Source organism: Vigna angularis, chromosome 5, assembly GCF_016808095.1.
Source record: "Vigna angularis cultivar LongXiaoDou No.4 chromosome 5, ASM1680809v1, whole genome shotgun sequence".
NCBI lineage: Eukaryota > Viridiplantae > Streptophyta > Magnoliopsida > Fabales > Fabaceae > Vigna > Vigna angularis.
The window spans coordinates 33,034,527-33,059,194 of record NC_068974.1 but is presented as its reverse complement, the minus strand read 5'-3'; the positions used below and the strand labels follow the sequence as shown (position 1 = coordinate 33,059,194).

The 24,668-nt window shown below is 28.0% G+C and overlaps 2 protein-coding genes and 1 long non-coding RNA gene across 4 annotated transcripts; 1 reads left to right on the top strand and 2 right to left on the bottom strand.

The window, feature by feature from the left end:
- Window positions 1-1,610: 1,610 nt before the first annotated feature.
- Window positions 1,611-3,126, bottom strand: LOC108339745 (cyclin-dependent kinases regulatory subunit 1). 2 transcript variants are annotated; one of them, XM_052877554.1, is made up of 4 exons: window positions 3,029-3,126; window positions 2,828-2,918; window positions 2,679-2,739; window positions 1,611-2,011 (listed from the first exon to the last, which is right to left on the bottom strand). In XM_052877554.1, exons 2-4 carry the CDS (start codon window positions 2,878-2,880, stop codon window positions 1,859-1,861), a joined length of 267 nt encoding a protein of 88 aa, XP_052733514.1. In that variant the 5' UTR covers window positions 2,881-2,918; window positions 3,029-3,126; the 3' UTR covers window positions 1,611-1,858. The 2 variants fall into 2 exon arrangements, with proteins under 2 accessions (XP_052733514.1, XP_052733515.1); XM_052877555.1 differs by having other exon boundaries at window positions 2,828-2,921; window positions 3,029-3,085.
- A 6,444-nt stretch (window positions 3,127-9,570) lies between these two features.
- LOC108339878 (uncharacterized) lies at window positions 9,571-16,262 on the bottom strand. The gene is made up of 19 exons (XM_017577100.2): window positions 16,179-16,262; window positions 15,194-15,978; window positions 15,031-15,108; window positions 14,644-14,848; window positions 14,429-14,543; window positions 13,848-13,940; window positions 13,638-13,719; window positions 13,488-13,547; window positions 13,352-13,404; window positions 13,024-13,190; window positions 12,434-12,638; window positions 11,270-11,324; window positions 11,118-11,174; window positions 10,781-11,029; window positions 10,638-10,702; window positions 10,487-10,543; window positions 10,303-10,396; window positions 10,077-10,217; window positions 9,571-9,909 (listed from the first exon to the last, which is right to left on the bottom strand). Exons 2-19 carry the CDS (start codon window positions 15,944-15,946, stop codon window positions 9,829-9,831), a joined length of 2,610 nt encoding a protein of 869 aa, XP_017432589.1. The 5' UTR covers window positions 15,947-15,978; window positions 16,179-16,262; the 3' UTR covers window positions 9,571-9,828.
- A 4,997-nt stretch (window positions 16,263-21,259) lies between these two features.
- On the top strand, window positions 21,260-21,677 carry LOC108340184 (uncharacterized). The gene is made up of 2 exons (XR_001833176.2): window positions 21,260-21,371; window positions 21,458-21,677. It is a non-coding gene; the product is annotated as an uncharacterized LOC108340184 (long non-coding RNA).
- The last annotated feature ends 2,991 nt before the right edge of the window (window positions 21,678-24,668 follow it).

Here is a 24,668-nt window from a genome sequence, read left to right as displayed (position 1 = left end):
ATGAAGAAAATGCTAACTGTGTCACACATTATATTATTAAAAAGTTGTTAAATTATCATTTTTCTTAGGTTTAATACATCATTTGATCCTTGATTTTGGGTTTTTTTGTTCAAAATCGTCCTACATTTTACAAAAGTTCAATAAGACCCATATTTCGTTTAAAACAAACATAACAGTGCAATGATGTGGCAACTGTGACCTGTCCAATTTTTTATTATGTGGCAATTATGACCTGTCCAATTTTTTATTACGTGGCAATTGTGATTCTGCACTCTGACTCGCAGCAACCCATGGTGGCGCAACGCGTTTGATCAATGATGAACGAAGAAGAAGCTCTCGTTCTGGGCTTTTGCTCTTTGCAAAGAAGACGAAGATGGAGGACGCACGAAGTGGCTTCTTGCACGATGCATGGAGGCACATTGTTTCTGCATTTATGGCTTGTGCAATTTGTAGGTTAATGCCCATGGATGCTGCTTGCGAACTAGGGTTTCTGCGATTTGGGTAACGATTATGCGTGTTTATGGTTTATTGTAGGTTATGGTTTACTGTAGGTGTGAATTGAGATTTTAGGTGTCGTGATTGTGATTTTCTTGTTCGTGTTTGAGTTGGAATTTCTGGTTTGCAGGTCAGGGATTTCGATTTGGTTCTTGTTTGATGGTGGTGAGGCACGACACATGGTGGAGATTTTGTCCTAGTTAGTGGCGACGCGTTTTAGGGTTTCATGGTGGCTAGGGTTTTGTTGGAATTAGGCGATTTGAGTTTGATTTTTGGGTTTTCTATTGCTTTTCTCTGCTTCGAATTGTAGGTCTGTGTTGATGGTGATAACAGCGGCATGGTTGCATGAGGGTTTGGTGACAGCTAGGGTTTCACAGTGGCAGCACAAGGGTTTCTGTCCTTAAGGAAATTAGAGTTTCACAATATTGCCACATCAATTGATTCACATTGCCACGTAATAAAAAAGTTGAACAGCTCACCATTGTCACATCATTGCACCGTTATATTTTTAACATCATAAGCCAAAAATGACCATTTTGAACTATTTTTAACGAAAAATTGGGCCTTAATGAACTTTTTTAAAAGATAGGACAACTTTGAACAAAAAAAACTCAAAACTAGAGACCAAATGTATTATACCTTTTCCTTATTTATTCATCATGGCATTATTGCCCGATAAAATAATTTCAATGATGATTGTGCCCGATAAAATAATTTCAATGATGATTGTGAATCAAAAATATATCCAGTGACAACTTTTTCTCACGTGTGAGCAAAAGTAAACATTAAAAACTTCAATCTTCCAACGGTACACATTTCAAAATCAACATCATTTTTAAGGGTTCATTGCTAAACTGAACAAGGTTCCTTGCAGTTCAACCCTACCCACCACCGGTCTTCTGTAAATTAATATCATCCAAATCGTTGTCATGGAAAGCACATTGTGGCTTCATGAAACGGTGTAAGAGCAGAGTGTTTTTCAACAAATGCACAATCTGGTTCAAAAACCAGAAAAAAGATCATTGTTTACATGCCTATAAAGAAAAGTTATGAACATCGCTGTTAAAAGACGATGTAGTGATCACTAGTAAAACACAAATTGAATCATGGATCCATAGCAGAATGTAACTGATAATGACTATTATATAATCCACGAAGCCCACAAGAGTACACGAGAGGTACACCAACACAAATCGAAGAAACACCATGTCCACAACACATTCAAATAAAATTGAAACCACGTTAAGATTCTCCACAAAAAGAGAATTCCATCAGTTGGGTCTTCACAATATCACCCATATTCCAACAAAATAAAAATCTATATAACATTGTATTCCCACTTTCGGATTTGCAAAGGAAGTGTTCATTTGACAAGCATGCTTTGCTGAGCCTGGTTCTCCTGCTGCTGCTGATAATTCAAAGGCCTCCTGAAAAGCATTATGTGTGGCTCAGGGCGATGAATGGCGTAATGAACCCAACCACGGCTCTGCTGAACCCCAATTGCACGCCACTCATTCTGTAATTACATTAAACAAAAAAACTTAGACAACCTAAGATAAACAAAACAGAAATGGCCCTTGCACCACAAAAGTTGCATAAGAAAACCACAATATCCAATTGCTCGCCACTCATTCTCTAATAACATTAAACCAAAAAACTTAGACAACCCAAGATAAAAACAAAACAGAAATGGCCCTTGCACCACAAAAGTTGCATAAGAAAACCATAATACATGAAAATCACGTAATCAACTTTCAATCAGATAACAGGTCACAGAACAAATGTCTTACATGAACCACACCATCCGAACAAACTTGCAAAATTATGATTTTTTTACAACAGTGATTATAAACCCTTCTATAGTAAAATACAAAATAAAACAAACGGCACCACAACCACAACCTTCAATAGTTAACAAAGTTTAAAGAAAACTTAAGCACGTCGAATCCTTGATTGAGTAATATTCACTTATCTTCAACCAGCACAGTAAAAAAAATCCAATCATTAAAGGCCTTTCGCAAGAGATTACAGGAAAGGAGATTACTGTAAGAATTTTCTTCAATTTTCAAGGATAGCTAACCCGTAAACTGACTTTAAATTAAAAATAATAATAAACATAAATGCCTATCAAACACACAAAATCAAATAGAAACAAAAAATTGAAAAAAAGAAAATCAACTTACTTCAGAAAGAAGCCGATTCTTAGGAAGCATTTTGGCCACTTCAGGAGGCAGAACCACATGTCTGAACAACAAAATTAACATCAGTATAAAAATAATTGAAATCAAAATAATATTCGAAAGCTAAAGAAAATGGATTCAAGCGCGTATACCTGTATTCATAAGTGTCGTCGAAGTACTTCTCAGAATACTGGATCTGACCCATCCTCAAAAATTAGGGTTCGTAACTTTGCTCGATTAAATCTGCTACAAGGCGACACAAAAATTCTTAACTAAAATAGAATAATCAAATAATCAGATATCAAAATTGACAGAGAAGAAAAAGTTAGTATAGAGAGAAAAAAATTTCCCACCTGAAGCGTGGTGAAGATTGAGAGTGAGAGAAGAAGAAAAGGAGAACGACTAGGAATATATTGTTCAATGAAATCAAGGATGGAATGGTAAATTCAGTCTTATACTCCTATTTTGTACAGGTGTATTTTTATTCTTTTAAATTTATTTTAATAACACTTAAAAAAATAACGGCTAATAAGTAAAGTAATAATAACGGCTATGTTTCTAACATTTCAAATTTTAGATTTTCCCGCTCCTCCTCATTCCCAATTTTGAACTTTTCCTGACGCTTATAAGTAGAAATCTCATTAAAAAGAATATTTTGATACAGGTAAAAAATTTATTTAAATTTAAACTAAAAATATTTTTAAAATTGTTAATTTTTACAAACTACCATTTTAAAATTTGATTGGATTCTAAAATAAGTAGAGAGCTACTTTTTAAGACTTAAAGCACATTAAAAAAAAATTAAAAGAATTTAATTAATTCCAGGACTACCTTGTTTTAATAAATAAAAGCAAAGAAATTTATTTCATTATTAAAAATTAAGTAAAGGTTCTCAACATTATAATAATATAACAAACAAATGTTTATATATATATATATATATATATATATATATATATATATATATATATATATATATATATATATATTATTTTAAAAAAATTATAATTTATTATCTTTTGTAACAGTATATTATATTTTAGAAAAAAATATATATTGAGTAAAGTAAAATTAATTATTATTTTAAATATATAAATTATTTTTAGTATTTTAAAAAATATATATAAGAAAAATAATTGTAATATTCTATTTTTAATAATACAATATTACTGAAATTAAACATTTCATAATTAGTAGTCAAGCAAATAACTAATAGTATATAGTATAATAATACAATTATCCCAAAAATAACGTAACATTAATATATTAGAAATTACTATAATATTATTCTATTACAAAATTATACAGTCTTTCAAAACAAATCAACATAATAAGAATTTACATTAGATTATTGTTTCCTTTCCATCATGAGATAAATTAACACCTGTATTTTATTGTATGTTTAACCAATTAAGTTGATTATTACAAAATTAAGACAAACAACAAATGAGAATAAAAGGGTAAGCTAACTGAAAAACAAGAAACATATGCATACATAATACATAGCACAACAACCTTTAATAAACATGATAGATTTAATCCCAATTATCACACACAATCGTCTTCAAATGGATGTTGTGGTGTGTTAACACCTACCCCTCACATAAATAACTCACGAAACAAATTTGGTTATCTAAATCACTCCTTTTGGATTTTCCATAGTTTTTCTCAATAAATTATGGTGACGACTCCTTTTATAATATTTTTGTTTTTTTTTACAAAAGTTTTTCTTGTTCATCGTCCCGCCATGATTTCAATTGTGATACTAACACATTTGGCTGACTTAGGCATAACCCTTATTTAGCTTAAGAAAGACAAGTACCTTTGGACTTGAAGTATTTAGAGTATTTTTGGAGTTTCCATAAAATATATTTAGCCCTATAAAAACGCTAACACTTTCGGTATCCAATCTCAAATAATTAATTTTGTTTTAGTTTTTATGAATATAAATTTGTTGTTGTTCTAAAGAGTTCAATTCTCAACCCATCAAAGATTAACCAACTCTAAACCACTACCAAACCTTGAAGAAATTCATAACATCGTAGTGATGGAGTAAAAGTAAAAAAAAAAACTACATCATAGGAATAAAGCTCATAAAGGAGAATGATCATTTGAAAAATTGAGGGGTGCAGGAAACAAAAACCCTTATGTTTTCGGCTCATTGCAATTTAAGATACTTTCTTACTACGCTTTCATAATCACAACATCAACCTACATGAACATAAAAATTTCAAAAAAATACTTTCTAATTTAGGATTTTTATTTTAGTATTAGATTGTTTAATCTGCAAATATTTAAAATATATAATGAAATATAAATTTATATTTTAAAATATATATATATATATTTTAAAATATATATATATTAGAATATAAAATAAAAAATTTATTCCAAAATTTTTATTCCCAATTTCGTTCAAGTGTGTCAAGTTAGTTTATCATTTTGAAAAGGTGTCAATTGCGTCCCAACTTGATAAAATTTGCCTCAAGGAAGTCTCTTCCGTTAAATACACACTTGAGTGAAACTAAGAATAAAATAAGTAATTAAGCCTATTTTAAAATGGTGAAAATTATATGGTTTAATTATTCGGCAGGTCCTTATTTTTGGTGACTTTTATCAAATTGGTTCCTCGTTTTATTTTTGTTTCAATTAGGTCCCTAACTATGAAAAATTGATGCAACTAGGTCCCTAAATCTCTACTGAAGTGACTTATATTGAATGATGTGATAGACTTGGGGCATGGTGATCCTATCAAACTCATTTGAACTAATCACAGACGGTCACATCATCACATTTTCATCTTCATCTTCTCAACCAAAAAGGGTGTAAGGTGTAAGAACGGTGAGTGTGCAGTGTGTACAGTTTAGGGTACAAGAAGAGTGTAGGAAGGATGTAGAAAGAGTGTAGGTGTGGTGTGGGAAGGGTGAAAGCGTGTAGGAATGATGTAGAAAATATGTAAGAAGGGTGTAAGTAGGGTGTAGCGTGTAGAAAAGGTGTAAGAATGATGTAGGAAGGGTATAGGTGTGGCGTATGAAGTAGGAAAGCGTGTAGGAAGGATGTAAAACGTATGTTGGAAAGGTGTAAGTAGTGTGTAGGGTATATAAATAATGTACGAAAAGTGTAGGAATCTTGTTCGAATAATGTAAAAAAGGTATAGGAAGGATGAAGAATGTAAGTAGGGTGAGGGTGTAGGGTGTAAGAAGGGTGTAAGATGTGTGTTGGAAGATGTAGAAATGGTGTATAAAACATTTAGAAAAGGTGTAGGAAAAGTATAAGAAAGGTGCAAGAAAGGTGGTGGAGAGGTGTAGGGTGTAGGTTGTAAGAAAGGTGTAGATATGGTGTAAACAATTGTGAAAAAGAAGGTTATAGGAAAAAAGTACAGGAAGAGGGTAAAAAAGGTGTGTGAAGAGTATAAAAAGGGTATAGGATGAGTGTAAGAAGGGTGTACGGTATACAGTGTAAAAAAGATGTAAGAAAAATTTATGAAGCTTGTGGGAAGGATGTATAAAGGGTGTAAGAAGGCTGTGAGAAGGGTGTAGAAAGTGTAGGAAGAATCTAAGAAGGATGTAAGAATGATGTAGGAAGGGTATATGAAATGTGTAGCAAATGTGAAGGAAGGGTGTACAAAGGGTGTGAGAAAGATCTATAAAAGGTATAAGAATGATGTAGCAAGGATGTAGGAAGTATGAAACTAGTAGAAATTGTGTAGGAAACATGAAGGAAGAGTGTAAGCACGGTGTATGAAGGGTGTAAGAATGGTTTAGAAAGGATGTAAGAAAGAAAGGTGCAGAAATGATGTAAAAAAGGTGTAAGAAATGTGTAAAAAGGGTGTAGAAAAGGTGTAAGAAAATGTGTAGAAAGGGTATAAGATTATTGTAGGGTGTAAATTGTAGGAAGACTGTTAAAAGGCTGCTGGAATGGTGTCGAAAGGTTCTAGGATGAGTGTAAAACTAATGTAGAAAAAGTGTAAAAAAGTGTTAGCAAAGTGTAAGAATGATGTAATATTTGTGTAAAAAATATGTAAGAAATGTTTAAGTAGAATGTGGGAAAGTTGTAGAAAAAGTGTTAAATATAACTCTTAATGAAAGATTAAGTCCAATAAATATTAATTTTTTTAAAACATAATTTGTTGAAAACATAACTATAACAAAATTTTAACAATACATCATACAAGTACAATAAAGAAAACTCAAAATCTTAGTCATAATATCAATTATGCTTTGAATTGAGAAGTATTAACATGTTGATGCCTTGTTTTGTATATAAAAGGTGTCAAATATATCATTTTAAGTAAATGATTGAGTTAAAAAAAACATTTACCTCAGGATTTAACAACTACAAATAATTTTTAATATTTTCTTTTAATCAAGCAAGGTTATGCCTATGTAACAAAAAAATATATTAGAAAAAAGTTAAAATTAAAAAAGTAGACATACAGGTATAAAAACAAAACACAATATATTAAGACAACATTTTCATATAATACAATATCTTACTTTAAGATCGATAAACAATCTTCCTCAAAGATAAACTTATACAAATAGATCCCTTTTAAATTTTTAAAACACAAAAGAATATACTATATATTCGATAAGACTTAAAATTCTATTACATAAACAAAATCATATTTATATATGAATCAGATAATTTAATATGTGAAACAAAAATAATTACTTCTTAATTAGTTTTTCTCAACTCTTTCCACGAGAGTATAATACTTCATTTCAGGATTTAATAACTTTAAAGCACAACTAATTTTGTGAACCTATAATAACCTATTAATTAATATTATAATAACACAATGAAAAGGCCTCGTCAACATCAATAATGTATCATATAATAAGTAATATACGCATATAATTAATACAAATTTTATATCACGTACATACATAGTTTGCTCACATAAAACATATCTACATGCACGAAAATAATTTGTTATTAAAGTAAAGAAGGATAGTTTAATAAAATGAAAGAAGCATGTTTGATATCTAAAATCCAAAGTAATCTTATCACTATATATTCTTGCATTTTTACCCCCTTTTCTCTCTTCTTCCTTTGTCATCTACTTCTTATTGGGTACATTAATTTTTATATATTATTTAAAATTTAATTTATATGATGTATTTATTAAAAAACTAATTTAATTAATTATCCTCTTTATCTTATATACATTCATTTTTATGCTTTTTTTCAAATTTAATTTATATTATCTATTTCTATTCAATGAAAATTTGTTGATTATAAGTAATATTAATGAATAAAAAATAAAAAAATTAATAATTATATACTTTTTCAATAATATTTGTATAATTATTATTTTTAAGCTTTTCCATAAAAAATATACATTTGTAAATAAAAATCATTAGTAAATAATTTGTTGTGAAATTAAAAATATATTATTTAAATTAAGGAACTCAAATTAATAATTTTTAATTTGATGAACTAAAAAAATACTTAAGTTTATATTTATCATTATGTGTTTCATCTCATAAACAATAATCATTATATTTTTATTTTCCAATTGCATTTAGATTCACTACACTTGTGTTTTTTTTCCACAAAATTTATTACATCATTACTCACGTGACTCTTAAGTTCCTTTTCATTCATCACATCACTTTTTATTTCTTTCTCACTTAGAGCATCACTAATATCCTCTCTTTTTTTTTTTGTCAAACTTAGAACGTTTATAATTTTTGGTTTAGATAAATAATTTATTTTCATTGCTTATGAAATAAGCTAACAAACACCTGACTTTTTAGATTTATTTCCCACTACACAAGTGTTGGTACAAAATTAATCGACAAAAGTTTAGAAATTAAAGTGATTTGAATAAAAATGATTGTAAAAGTCTTAAGATTGCATTAGTGTGTACAAGCATGCAATTGAGAAAAGTAAAAGAAAAAATAATTAGGATTTAAAGGAGAAAGAGATTTAAGAATTCAATTTCTAGAAGAGAAATTAAACATATTTTAACTTAATCTAAACTATGATAAAGAAAAGATGTTAGGCTTGTCCAAAATCCAAATAATCAAAAGCCCAAAACTCAAAATAATAATTCAACAACAAAATCTTACTTTTTATTCTCTTTCCGTAATCCTCTCCTCCATATCTTATACACATTAATTTTTATGCATTATTTTAAAATTTAATTTATATTATCTAACTTTATATTTAATGAGAATTTATTGATTACCAAAGCATATTAATGATACAAAATTAATAATTATATAATTTTTTGAATAATCTGGTTATTATTTTTAAGTTTTTTCATAAAAATTATACATCAGTAAATAAAAATCATTTTGAATATTATTGTATTAATATAAAAGCTTGATAAACTTTCATAAATATACAATAACGTACTGGTTAAATAATAGTAGAAGAGAAAAAATGTTACATATATTTCAATTAAATTTAACTTATAAAAATAGGTTATAGTGTTTTTAAACACTTACCGTTTCTCGATCATAAATAAACTCGGAAAGAAATTAAACGCTTCATAAGAAAGAATGATAAAAAACAAATCCAATACGCTCCAATAAAAATATTCAAATTCTTTTTATTTTCAATGTGTATACTTTTAATTAAATCAGCTTAGTTGAACTGATTTTTGTTTTGAAATGTATTTTTATCACATCTAATAGTCTCATATAATTTAAAAATTAAAATTTAAAATAGTTTAAACATTATTTCTTCATTTCACTCTCTAAAATACTTTTAAAAATAAAATTTTTTGACTTTAAAACAAACCATATCGAATGCATGTAATTGATCTTAATTATGATAATCGACATACTTAAGATTAAAACAAAATACTTAAACGTCATATTATTAAAACTTAATTTAAAACGAAATAATTTTATTTTTCAAAAGTGATCTTTGCAAATATTCCTAAAACAAACACACTTATTCAATTCAATATAATGAAAACCAGTACTAGAAATAACCAAACTTAACATAGAACTTTTTGTGTCTTAAAAGTTCATTCTATGTTTCGATGTCCACAGTTTTCAAATATAAGTTTACCACAGTACCATCAAACGTTTGATCTTGTTTCGATCCATAGTACATGTTCAAAGATGTGTTCTGTCACACACCCACCAAAATCCAGAAAACACATTTGCAAAATTAGGTCTCTAAATTAACATACTCAAAGATGAGGAATTTGCTTATGTAGTAAAGAGGTCCCTTGAAAGATCATCATGTGATAATATTTCCAATAATCGTTGATCTGCAATAACCAGAATAAAAGTTAGCATAAGAAGGAATAAAAATAGTGACAGAATAACACATATTTATATTCATTTGACACATATTACAAAAAAATTTAAGATGTTCTAGAATCATTTCTGAAACAGATAACTAATGAAACTCAAGAAGAAAACATGTGTTACAAACCTGATCTTGAACTAGCTTTGTAAACCCAAATTTATTAATCCATATTGATTCAGCTTCACCAGCAGCAGGTAGAATAAATCGTTTCACTTTCAATGATCCAAGCAAACCCTCAATGCACGAAAACAGAGATTGAAAGTATCCCTGAAAGAAAATCACATCATTTTCAGAAAAAAAACATCTCCCACAATCTCATTTTACTTTCTCTCAAGTACATTAAACAACCAACCTGTCCTTGAAAATCAGTAACAGTAGCTACTAAAGGAAGTTCTGCAATTTCTGTCCCAAACACACGAAAAACTCCAGCAGATACAACCATTTCACTGCAAAAACATTCAACACATTCAACATTCATAGTTTCTTTCAAGCAAATCGAATAGGAAAAATATTGAACAAGAACACACTTCACTTACTTAACAGTGAGTAACATACAGTACATTCCACTAAAATCTTCACCTATAATGTTCCTTCTGTGGAATTCAAATAACAAAAACTGATTTTATCATGTGTTCATGCATATCAGAAAACAAAGGTAATAGAACAATTAAAGTTGATTCTGCTAACCCAAAAACCATTGCTGGAATGTAATCAGTCCCAGTTGTAGTATGAACTATTGGATCAAATTGCTCCTACAAAACATAGTTATAATTCTAAGTACTTAATTTGAAAACAATGTTAACTAAAAATGGAGATAGTAATACACTCACATGAAAAATAGCAACAACTTTTGAAAGCAATTGTCTTGTCTCCTCAGATTCACCCACTTTCCAGTTCAGAAGCCTCCATTTTATATGAATATCAGACCCAAATTCTAAGCCTTTGTTATTGTATTTCTTTTTGATCAAATTCAAGAGGGGATTTGGAAGATTCTCTTCTCCACGAGCCACCAAATTCACCAAAGTAACATTAATGTTCTCACATTCCGAACAGCAAAACCAATTCCCTTCAGGCAATTCCTGAAAAAAAAACACTAGTCAACAATTACATATATTAATTAAAACAAAGAGATAAATAAATCAGAGAAGAACAACAAGTATACAACACCTCTATGTTATGCATGTTATGATCCTTCAAGCACCCAATATGATACTCTTTTTCGCACTGCAAACACACGTTTATTTAAACAGATAGATAATATAGTAAATGATATCTATTTTATTAAGGCATCATAATTAGCATTTCGAATTAAACAACACCTGATCACAAATAATCACTGTTCGAGGTCCAAAGCTTTTGCTGAAATCTTGGCTTCTGAAGTATATGAAATGAAATATATGAGATAATACAAAAGAATTTACCGTAAAACAGATAAAATACTAATCAGCTGGACCCAACATTTTAGTTTATTAGAGATATTTAAGTTAAAAGAGAATAAAATGTAAAATTTTATTTTTTATATTATGTATATAAACTAGAGACTTAACTATTTAGTTATTCATCTCTATATCTTTATATATTTATAAACTATCTCTTCTGAATATTTTATGGCTTTTCTATAAGATTCAGGGATTGATTCTCCTCATTTTTTCAAATCAAATAACATCTGTGAGACAGTGGCAGAGCCTGTTAAAATATGTTGAGTATTAAGTTAGAAAGTTTGATGGGACATCTAAATTGTAAAAATAAATTGAATCACATACAAAAATATCATATGGTAAAAATTCAATGAAAATTTCATACACTAAGTTGATAATAAGACTCACTAATACTTAATTAAAAGTGTATAATTAACCTTGTTATTTGAGAAAGTGTATAATTAACCTTGTTATTTGAGGTTGTCACATCATGTCTATATTAGAACAAGGCAGATGGCCAAACATATCAAGTTGTTGATAGGTGTTACTTTCTAAGGTTGTTTGAACTTAATATTATAGTGTTATGAAAATAATCAATCTTTATTACATTTTAAATGTAAATGCGAAATGTGACTTTTGATAGACAAGTGAAATATTAGTTCACCCTTTAAAGCTATGTTTGATGTATGTTGTTATGCTATAATCATGTTTTTTACATAGGAGTAGATAAATATAATGGTAATGAAGTAGAAGGAAGCCGATAGACTTCATAGAACAAACTAGCAAAAGGTTGTAATAATTTAAGTACAATGTATTGGTAACACTTATATTAGTTTGGTATATATATATATATATATATATATATGTATATATATATATATGTATATATATATATGTATGTATATATAGTAATATTACACTATAAAACCAAGTATTTGTTATATTGTACATTTTTTGTTGATGTTAATCTAGTGCAAAATATTCATAAGGAAAAAGAAAAATCAAACATTATTTATGCATGTATTAACAATAACCTCACTAAAAGATAGAAGAAGAACATATTACCTACACAAAGCACATCCACCAAGTTCAAATTCTTTGACAATACGGATGCATCTCTGGTTTATCTGTTCGAAGGGATCAATGCCTTCAACTCTCTCTACAACCTTGGTACTCTCATTATGCTCAATATATTTGTTATTTTGAAACAAATTCTGACAATACCTACAATACCAAGTACCACTTGGAATACATGGAAGAGAAACACAATCTGCAAAAATAAATCTCAAGTTAATTTACATACAAAGTGATGTTGTGTAGCTTCAATATACGCACCAGTAAGGTATTGTCCACATTAGGCTAAACCCTCACGGATATTGTCCGCTTTGGGCCAAGCCCTCATAGATTTACTTTTGGTATCACTCTAAAAAGCCTCTTACCAAGGGAGGTATCTTATGTGTATATAAACTCATGTTTATTTTGTATTTTATCTGATGTGGGACTTTGTTTATACCCAACACAAAGACAGATATATTTTATACATACAAAACCATATGACAAAATAGATAATGAGATAAACTAAAAATAGTTTTAATAAGTAAATACATATTATTAAATTATCAACAAAATACTTAAATGAAAAGGTAAAACTTCACCTATGTGAAAAGCTCTTGGGCATCCATCACAACATAGAAGATTTCCTCCATCTCTGCATATACTACATAGGTCATCATTATCATTGGTAGAAAATTTGCGACCTTGTGATAGGGAGATAGACAAATCATGGAGTGATAGTCCATTAGATACACATATGTGCACATAACTACAAAAAAATTACAAAAAAACAAATTATTAAGGGAATAAGAAAAAGTATTAGACCTCTTAAAAAAAATACCATAGTACAACTCTTAATTGTCATATTCATGAAAATAAAAGTAAATATAATGAAATTACAACCATACACAAAATTAAACAAAAACTCACGGTTGTCGTCGCGATGCCCAACCAGCATGTGCTTCAAATTGAGAAGGACTAATCTGCTCATGTTTTACATACATATAATGTATGATTACAATTGAAGTTATTGAGACATCATATGTATTATATAATAAATATTTACCTCACGATTGCAACAATAACAGACAATTCCAGATCCCTTCTTATAACCAGATAATAGGTTCTGTCCACATAACATAAAATACATTTAAAAAAATTAAAAGTAAAAAGAAAAAAATATATAAGTATAAGAGTAAGACATTATCAAGACAACCTTTCCATGAATGTAGTATCCAACTTTAGTTCCATCTGGTAACCCATCTTCCTCAAATACTAGTTTATGCAAGCGTAAATCCCTTCCAAATTTTGACAACATAAAACAAGATTATATGTTTGATAACTATAATGTAAAATGTTACTATATGAATAAAATCATATTTCTAAATCAATAAGATAATGTAATATGTTTGACAAAAATACTTACTTCCTAGTTAGTTTTTCTCTGCTCTTTCCACGAGATGTGTTATGTTTCATTCCACGATTTAATGACTTTTGAAACATAACTAACTCTGAGGATCTGTAATAGTTAATTAATGGATATTATATCAACATGATTAATGAAAAGTATTATTTAACATCAAGAGAGTATTACATAACAAGTAATGCATAATATATTATATACAAATGTTGTATCATGTACATATGTAATTTGCTACTCATGAAAATTTCATGTGGGAAAAATAGTTTTTTATTCCAAAAAAAATCAAATGAGAAGTCAAATTGTAAATACAAAATAAATTGAATCTTGTGACGAGGGTGGTATGTTTTTCAGATGTTATCATAAATAAAAAGTATTTGTGTATCAATATTAAAACTAATTATTAATTATTAACGAGCTCTATAGTATTACTTTATGACATCCTTTGAAGAAGTAGTTATGTTTTGTTGATAAATCATGTTATAGATACAAAACATTTGTATTAATCATATAATCATTATTGATACTAATGTTAATGTATAAGTATCAACAAAAGTTATCTTAAAAAGTAAGTTGTATTTAAATACCTGGATTGAACCTCAAAGGTATTATTATTGTCGTTTGTTGAAATGAGATCAGCTTGACAATCCTTTAGTAACTCCACGCATGAATTACAGAATAATTTGGATACAACATTGACATCTTCAAAATTACATAATGTAATCAAATATTATTTTCTTAAACTATATTTGGAATAAGTAGATAGGCACATAAAAATGGTAAAAAACAATAAATTTCAAACCTCTACAATTTATGCAAAACTTAGATTTTCTCATTGTAAAGTCTCCCAAAACATTTTGCACAACTTCCTCCAAAGTGTTTAATGGAATATTCAAAAATGTGTTCATGATATCACGAAGAGTACTTCCATTCTCAAGGAAAATATATTCCGAAGGACGCTTGTTTGTGCTACCAGCATGCAACTCAAAAATTGTGGGTGACACAACCTACTTCCACAAAAAAAAAAATAGTTCGTGACATTTAACCATGTATTGAATACCATAATTTTATAATAACTTGTAATGTAGTTGCATTTTTTTTTTCATAATTTCCAAAAAATGCACACAAAAAAATTGAAATTTAAAATATTGTTTACAACTAAAACATAAATTTGTATTCATTCACTTACTTCAACTTTGTTACAAACTTCACAATAACACAATATTCCAATGCCGGAAATAACTCCCATAAGTCCTATAGATTTTGCCTACAAAAAATCATGTACCTCTTTCATCAATGCGTACATTAAAAGAAAAAACTAAAAACTTATATAAATTTTTAAAAAATAATACCTTGATGCTGCGAACATATTTCACAAGTAGTCCTTCAAGAATTCCAGAAGATAAAAGGTCTTTTAGCTTGGAAGGAAACTTTTTTCCCATAAAAGCCATATAAGATGTCATTGGAGTTGAAGCAATAATCATAGAAACATTTTTTCTTTCTTTATCAACACCAGTGCTCTTAACCTGGCTATCACAATTTTCTAATTTGTTTAATGTTGATTGTGTAGACTTTCCTGAAATTTTTAACTTGTAACCCAAAGTTGAAACAATCTCATCATTGTCACCTTTCTCTTTGATTATGTCATTATCACAAGTAGGTTGTTTTTGCAAAATCTCAGTCTTAGATTCATCATTTTTATGCACTTCATCACAAATAACAATCCTTACACCTCCATCCTCCACTTGTGTTTTAGGTTCATCACTATTGGCTATTGTTGCTTCGTCACTCACTTGACTTTTAAGTTTTTTTGCATCCATCACATCACTCTTTACTTTCTTTTCACTTTGAGCAACACCATTATCTTCATTGGTTTTTACCAAATTTGTTAGATTTTTAATCTTTGGTAACCTAGAGTTTTTGCATCGCTTGTTGGATGAATTAGTTGATACCTCAACCAAAGTTTGAGCCTTTTTTGATCGAGTGCGGCCTAGAGAATCACATATTTGAGATTGTGCCTTCATAGCAAAGGCAAATTCCCTTTTCAAACCTCTACGAACTTCATACAACTCCACAAAGTGTTCTGAATTTGTATTGTTCGCCATGCATGTGTGATACAAAATCAATCAACAAAGCTCTGAAATTTGAAGTGATGTGAATTAAAGTGACTAAAAATAATATAAGATTGCAATGAGATGTATACATATACGCAATTGAAAAGTGTAAAAGAAAAAAAAAGTAGGGTTTCAAGAGGAATTAAGAGATTTGAGAATTGGGATTGATAAAAATAAGAAGAATAAACAAAGACAAAGACTGAGACAAAGAAATGTTGCATACCTGAAAAGAAGACGAAGAAAATATGTCTGATTTATCTAAATCGCAAAACAATCGTACCACCCCAAAATTTTGTATCTCTTTCTCTTTCTTTCATTAGTTCGTCTTCTCGTCTTTTTTATATTTTCTCATCTCTATATTTTGTGTAAATTATTTTTCATTCATTACTTTAAAATTTAACTTATTAATATATATATATAATATAACAAAATATATCAATTATATGATATCAAACGATAGAAATTTAAAAATAAATTAATAACTATATATCTTTTAAACAACATTTATATCCATGATTTTTTTGAACTTTAACTTTTATGTATCAGTTTTAAAAATTTATGCATACATTAATAAAGTAAAATCACTTTTAGATGTCGTTTTATTTTTATTATTATTAAAGTACATATAAGCTTCTAACATGTTATACAACACCAATTTTGTTAAATTATAATGTTTTGATATTTAAAAAAATATGATGAGATGAGATAAAATAATAAGAATAGAGTAAAAGATAAATAAAAAATGAAAAAAAATAGAACTCATTTTCCAACTAAGATATAATGAAAAATTATCTTATTAGTATGTTTGGAAAATCCATATATATATATATATTATTTATCTATTTATTGTAAACACAAACAATCATGTTATATATGCATTCGAGAAGAGTAGAGGTGGACTTTATCCCCAAATTTTATATATAAAAATTAGTATATAATTTAAAATATATATATACTTTTTTTATTTTGAACATACTTTATGTGTTTTGCATAACATTGTTTACACATTTATATAAAACTTTATATCACAAAATATTTGTTGAAGATCCTTCACTTCTTACTTTTCTATTGTCATTATTACAAGCAAGTTGTCTTTTTTGTTGGTTTTCCAGTGGATTTGAAGAGTATAGTCACATAGTTACTTTTAAAATTGTCACCATAATTCAATATCTCTCTAGTGATTATTTGTAATTTTGTGAAAAAAAGTTGTATGAAAAGGTTTGTACTGGAATATCTCTTGGGTGAAGATTTGTAATTTTGTCAAATTGTATGAAAAGAATTTACAAATTTGTCAAAAATAATATTATTTGAGAAGGATTTGCAATTTTATCTGCAAATTTGTTTATAATTTTGTCTACAAAAATTATAGTTTATAGTTTTTGCGAGAAAAATTATATGAAAATTTATTATTTTTGTTAAATAGTATTAATAAAATAAAAATAACTTTTAGTGAAAATGTTAATCCAAATTTGAGATTACAATAAATAACAAAGTTTTATTAAATAAAATATAAATAATTTTTAGTAAAAAAATTAAATCGAAATCGAAAATACAACAAATCCCAAAGTATTGTCAAATAAAATATAAATAATTTTTAGTAAAATTTTTAATCCAAATTAAAAAAGGAAAAATCAGTTGAATAAATGGTAAAGATATAGTAATATTGAAACGGATGACAATTTTATACAATTACCTTTAACAAATAAGTTAAAATATTTATATATAGTACAGATATGTGTATAAATGTATAGATAATAATATAAATAATAATAAACATAATATATATAAAATATTATATATTTATTTAAAGGTGTAAAAAAATAGTTATTATTATAATAAAATAAAATATGATGCATAATATTAATTAATGTGTAATTAATGAAGAAAAAAAGTAAACCATATATAACATAAAAATAGTAAATTATCATTAAATAACTTTAATATATACATTAAATATACTATCAATGCATTCATTATACCATATTTAAAGAATTTAATGCATTTAATAAATAAGCTACATTTAATAAATTTAATTTTGATAATATTATTAAAAAATATTACATATATATTATTATATCTTATGGAGTAACTGTTGTTCCATCATTGATGATTTTGTAAGTATTTAAAAAAACTATAATTTTCAAAATATTCAACATAGTATTTAAAGTCTAGTTATTTTGAGGAAAAAGAATTTTGTTGTTTCTACCATTGCACTCGTCGTTGCTAGCAATCACGATGTTGTCAATGACGCTTTCATCGGAGCTCCTATGCACATTCAGTGTCTTTTGAAGTTGTGGATCTGTTCCATTTTTCGTCATGTGTGGTGGCATGTCTCATATCCTCTTAGATAACGATTTAGAGTGTGATGTCGCTCTTTTTTCTCTTTTAGGTTTATTGTGCATGGTCATATGTCATGTCTCATCTCAGGTAGCTATTCAGAACATCGATGTTGCTCTTTTTCCTTTTTCAAGTGCCTTGATTGCATAATCTTGGATTTTTAAGGTTTTTCTCTCTCGTTCATAAATGGCTTCTTCCATTGCAGTCTTTTCTAACCTCCCTTCTATCACTATTACGTTTGACTCGTCCATATATGATTTTTAATCCTATGGTAAAGATGATTTTTGTTAATTTATTTATAGTCGTGGTGACCCTTCAACAATTACCTCTTTATCTACGATGTCAACAATGCATTCCTTAACGATGATTTGTAAGAAGAGATTTATATGAAACAACCTCCCAGATTTGTTGCTTAGGGGAGTATTCTGAGTTGGTATTTCCTCCTCGCAAATCATTAACAATTTGGTGTCACTTAAGTGCAAAAGCAGATATTTTTACCAAGTCTTTATGAATTATATTAGTAACAAGTTTGGTACATACGATTTGTATACACTAGCTTGAGGGGAGTGTTAGATATATTATCGTTATCTTTTATTTTTAGTTTGTTTGTTATTATTTTTTATTTGTACTTTGAACTTAGTTCATATGTCTTTTATTATAAATAGAGTACCTTACACTGATGCAATTAAGGGATATAACAGCGGTTGTTTTGAATTTATGACAACGGTTGTAGAACTGAGGTATATTCAGACGAGGTAAAAAATCTGGACTTTTGACCTCGGTTCAAAAACTGAAGCAAAAAGGTGGTTATTTTGCCTCGGTTCAGAAAACCCGAAGTAGTAAACCCAGAAAAAAAGGTTTTATTACTTCGGTTCTGGTTCCAACCGATTAACCGTTTTCCTATTATTATATATGTATTTGGGGTAGAAAATTTTTTTTGATACCGTGGTAGCTAGCATAGCCAGCTACTCCTTCCAGATCTCCCAAAAAAACGCTATTTTCTATTTTTCGAAAATTAATTTTGTTTTTTTTTCAAACTTTGCAAAATTAAAACATGAAAAAATGAAAAACCTAAAACGCTGTTTTCTATTTACGCATACTCCAAGTTGTACCAACCAAATGAAAACATGAAAAACCTAAAACGAAACTAACCTTCAAGAAAGAAAACGAATGTCACAAACTACTCATCCAAAGAGTATATCTATACACAAAACCAATTGGTCAAAACGAAAGAAAATCATAACTAAGTACATAATCAACGTAAAAAATGGAAGGAATGTTGATGATGGTTGTGAAAATGGGAGTTGAAGAGGGGAAAGAGGCGAGGAAGGAAGGAGATCAACGAGGAGAGCGACACAACAACAAGGAGAAAACGAAAATGTGAAAGAGTTTATGTCTGTTCACAAAATTTAACCCTAGAAATAAACGTTATTATCTCGGTTATTTTATTAACCGAAGTAATAAGGGGTGTATGGCCTTGGTTCTATTAAGAACCACTGCCTAAAGCATCTAAAACAAAATTGAAGTTATTTTATGCCTTGGTTCGCGACATAACCGAGACATAAGTAATATATGGCATCGGTTCTTTAAACAACTAAGGTCATAGACACAATTAGGTTTTGGTTTTTTGTGAACCAAGGCATATATGTTTGCGCTAATTACAAAAACTTCACCGTGCCATTTTATGCTTCGGTTGCAAACAAACTGATGTCAAATGTGCGACTTAAAAAATATATTTTACACTAGTGTTATGTGTATATTCAATATAAGGGAAATTAATCTCATATAATTTTCATTATATTCAACATATAATGATGATATTGATGAAATAAATACACTGTTATTATTAATATACTTATAAGCTTGTACTTTGTTTGAATATATGTATGATGTTATGGTCTAATATATTGTGTATGTTTAGTATGGTGTTTTGACTCTTTACAAGTGTGTGGGATAATATTACATAACCTAATATAAAAAGGAGAGTAATGACTTAGTTCAAATATAAATTAAAATATGAGGTGATAAGTGAATACAAAATTGTGTATTAAACTATTACAAAACCAGTACAATAAATCATTCTAACATAGGAAGATGAAGATAATTTGTTTAATAAGTTTTCTATGAATAAGTTTGATGAAACATGTTTAATATAAGGTTTTTTTTAAGGATTTGAGTATGACAAATTAATCTAAATCATTAATTAAGATATAGTTGATGATTCCCGTGTAATTGTCTATAATGTTATCTTTAATAAGAATGTAATGTGTGACTAACATATGTATGAGGTATAAACATTTATTTCCTTTTTAATATTCTTATATATTATTTATTTCATTTTGAAAAATATTGTTTTTCTATTTTAGTGTGTGTATATTTATAATACAAATATAATATGTTTTTTATATTACACAAATTTATAAACTAAAAAGTACATTCGTATATAATCAAATATGTAAAGTTGAATAAAATTTTAAAATTTATCATTAGAAATAGTTGTGTTCAAACAATGATTAAAATTAAGCAGTTCGTGTTCAATTTTTTTTTTTTACAAACTTAGTATTGTAAATATGCTTACTTACAATGTACAAACCTTGAATTCCTAGCAAGCTAGATCCTTAATGCCATAACTTCTGCTTCATAATGTTCAAATAAAAGCTATTAACTGCTTTAATATAATAAAATGGTAATCAAGCAAGAGGAGAGGCAAGAATCAATACCTTCACTTTTTAAATTTAGATGTTTTCCCTTGAGTGAGTTTTGATTTCTGAAAATGAATTTTTTTTGCATATATTAGTATTAATTTAAGCTTGAATCACAAATCAAGTAAAGAACATCATGCTTGGCATCTTCATTTGATTTTCCTACAAGAAATGCTAAGTTTTATTTTAATGGAATAATTTAATACAGGCTCATAGCAATATATTTGTTTCTTGAATCTAACATTCCTAGCTGAGTTTCTATTGCAGCATGGGTTGTAAATCTACCATAAAGGTTTTCAACACTCTCCTAATAGTCCTTGGAATACGATACGATGTATTTCAGTAGAGATTTCATGATAATCAGAGAAATATAATTGGTACAAAATCTTCTTTATATGCGTATATATTTCAATATTTATTTTTAATGAAGGTAAGATTTATGTTTTTTTCTTCAATATATTAGATTTGTCTATATGACCTTTGAAAGTGAAGTAACATGAATGATCTTCATGGGACATGAGTCGATGAAGGCAAGAATAGAAAGTTCAAGGTTGTGCTGTGGAAATTTTAGTTGTTACCTTTTCATGTTTTTTCTTCTCTAGTTCCAAGGGTTTGGAACCACCTTATGTAATGTAAAACACTAAATAACGAACAATGATTTGCCTTTGTCAAGGTGTTTGATAGATTATTGATATGATGGATAACTCCATGTCCTTATAATATTAATCTTTTAACAAATTGTGTTGGGTTTTATACTTTCGTTTTATCTTTGGTCTATCAAGATTTTATTTCAATAAACTTAATTATCTTTAAGATTTAAGAAATAATATTTTTTTTCATAAATCCAATTAATTTATGTATAAACTAAACACTCCCTCGCATTAACTTTTAAATATTCTTTGGAAGCAAAATATAGAGTTGTTATTGCTACATTACAAGATTATGAATGGTTCTACTTGAAAAAACATATGATCCATGACAATTGCTTCCTCCACCCCTCGTTTCTTACATGCACCTCCATAAGTTTAAAATACCAAACTTACCCCTATGATAATAGTTTGTTAGTAGTGGTGGTGAGAGGTGGCAATATTGCACAAGTGAGTTTTTGGTTTCCCTGATATTTGGTTAACTTTTAAATTGGATGTTTTGGAGGCCTTTTGAATTATACAAACTCAAAAAAAAATATATATATATATATATATATATATATATATATATATATATTCATTTTTCGTTTTGAGATGTAAAATTTTATCACAATTTTATTTTTAAAAAATGTCTTTAAAAATAAAATAAAAAAATATATTTAAACTGTATTTAACTCGACATGTAAACTATGTATAACTATTGAACATAATAAATACATGGATAGGAAAGAAATCATGAGATACAATAAGCAAGTGTTTTTCATTTATATATTTGAGCTTTAATTCTAAAAAATATGGTCCAAGGGCACAAGATGAGATGGTAAGTGTCTATTTGACCTAAAAAAAATTGTAATGAATTAAAGAAAAAAAGCAGATATCCGTATTTATTTTTCGGTGGCTTGAATTTATTGCTGAGTTTGTTTAGTTGGTTGGTAGTTGGCATTGCACCCACCCATTTCAATTTTACTAGCTTTCATGTAACAGTGAGAGAGAAAATGGCCTCAAAATTAAGGCAAGACTAATTAATTGAAGGAAAATGACTCTCTGGCATTTCCTAGCAAAGTTTTATTTTATATGCCACTCACCACTTTTGTTGTTACAATTCAAAATGAAAATGTAACAAATCTCCTTTGACACCTCCCTTTTAACTAACAAAATAACATCACTTTGACATCTACCACAAACTAAAGCCAAAACCACCATTTTCTGTTCGATTTTTCTCACTCCAACCACAATTCAGTGTCATCTCCACCTGCTCTTTTCATTGTAAAATTTTTAATACTATTTTGTAATTGTTATAAGATGAAAATATAATTTTATTAAAGTTTTGTCATAAATATATTAAAGTTTATTGTTTTGTGAAAGAAAAATTATGTTTTTGTAGTTGAATATGTGAGTACAAGCTCCATACCCTACATTTAAAATTTACAAACACCCCCAACAACCGATGCATATCCAATGCAATGCAGATTCTTGCAATCACATAGTTTACGGCTTTAAGCTTGTGAATATCTTTTATTGAACAATTACGTAAAGTTATGTGCTTGATAATTATCATCTTAAAATCACAATCTCTAGTGCTCGGTTTATGTGATTCTAAATGAACTATTAAAAGTTATCAAACCGCGTGTCTTTCCTGTTGAATGAAAACAATGTTTCAAACATATATACTATTTTATATTTATAAGAGAAACTTCAATTCCTTTTAAAAAATAAACCATTCAATTTTTATTTTAAAACTTTAACTTTTATTTTATATTGTACGAATCATTTCATTTATAATTAAGATATATCATATGTCAAAATCAAAATTGTTAAGAAAAATATTATATTGATTAATTTTTTCGAAGTTAATACAAAAAATCGTACTTAATTAATACTAATAAGTCTATGAGTCTGAAGAGATATAACATTAATAAGACATGAGTTGAACTTATATAAGATATATTATTTTAAAATATTAAGAAAATGGATTTATGAATTTTTATTATATAAAATTTAATTTTTTTATTTTTATTTGATATCAAACTTAAACTCAAACATATTTGTATTTTTATTTTTAAAAACTAAAGAAGGTATGGGAGTTTATATTTTAAAACTAAAAGGAATGTAAGTAAGAATTAGCCAATAAATACATTTTCTTTTAATTTTTGATTTGATAGTCACTATTTGTGGATATTATTTTTAATTAGGACAATTAGTACACTTAGTGAAATATCTCTTTAATTATCTTGTTATCAAAAACATGAACATTTGAACGTGTTACATGTGGGTGTAATATCTTAAATGGCATTATTTATGAGGAAAATGTGTACCTATAAAACGGAGGTTTTGAGTTTGAGAAAAAAAGGTGTATCTTATTGTGACAGAAATAGGAGGGGTGTGATCTTATGCTTGAAAGGAGGGTCTACGTGTGATGAAAAGAGTTAGGCAAAGAGTGTACAGTAGGCATTAGCTTTAAGCAAACATCGTTGGTCCATGGCATTGCAAGGTTTCACGTTAAATTGTGTGAATTTTGGCATGTTGTTGATGTTTTTTTAGAATAAAGGTGCTCATTGATTTGATCACTGACTTATAATATATCCTTGCTTCCTAGGTCTACCCCTCTTGGGTTTGAAGGATAGTACCTTAACATAGGGCATGCCATTCACCAGTTTTCATAGATATCATAACATAACAAAACAAAAGGGTGCAAATCAAAGACAGCTAACCAAACACACCTACCTTTCTATCTCAATATGCCTGTTTTCATCTTCCTGCCTCTTTCTCCCTCACCACCTTACTCTTCTTACCCTTTTCATTCTACAATTTAACCACCAAAATTCATGCTTTTACTTTCACACATTTATACTTTAATTTTACTTTAAATAACTCATACTTAAATAAACAATTTAATTTTTTTGTAATTTATTCATTTCTCATTAAATTGTTAGTAATAATGAATCTTAACCAATAATATTGAAGATAAACTAATATATTTAGACTAATTATAGTTTGAATGTATAATCTCTATGAAAAATTATCACA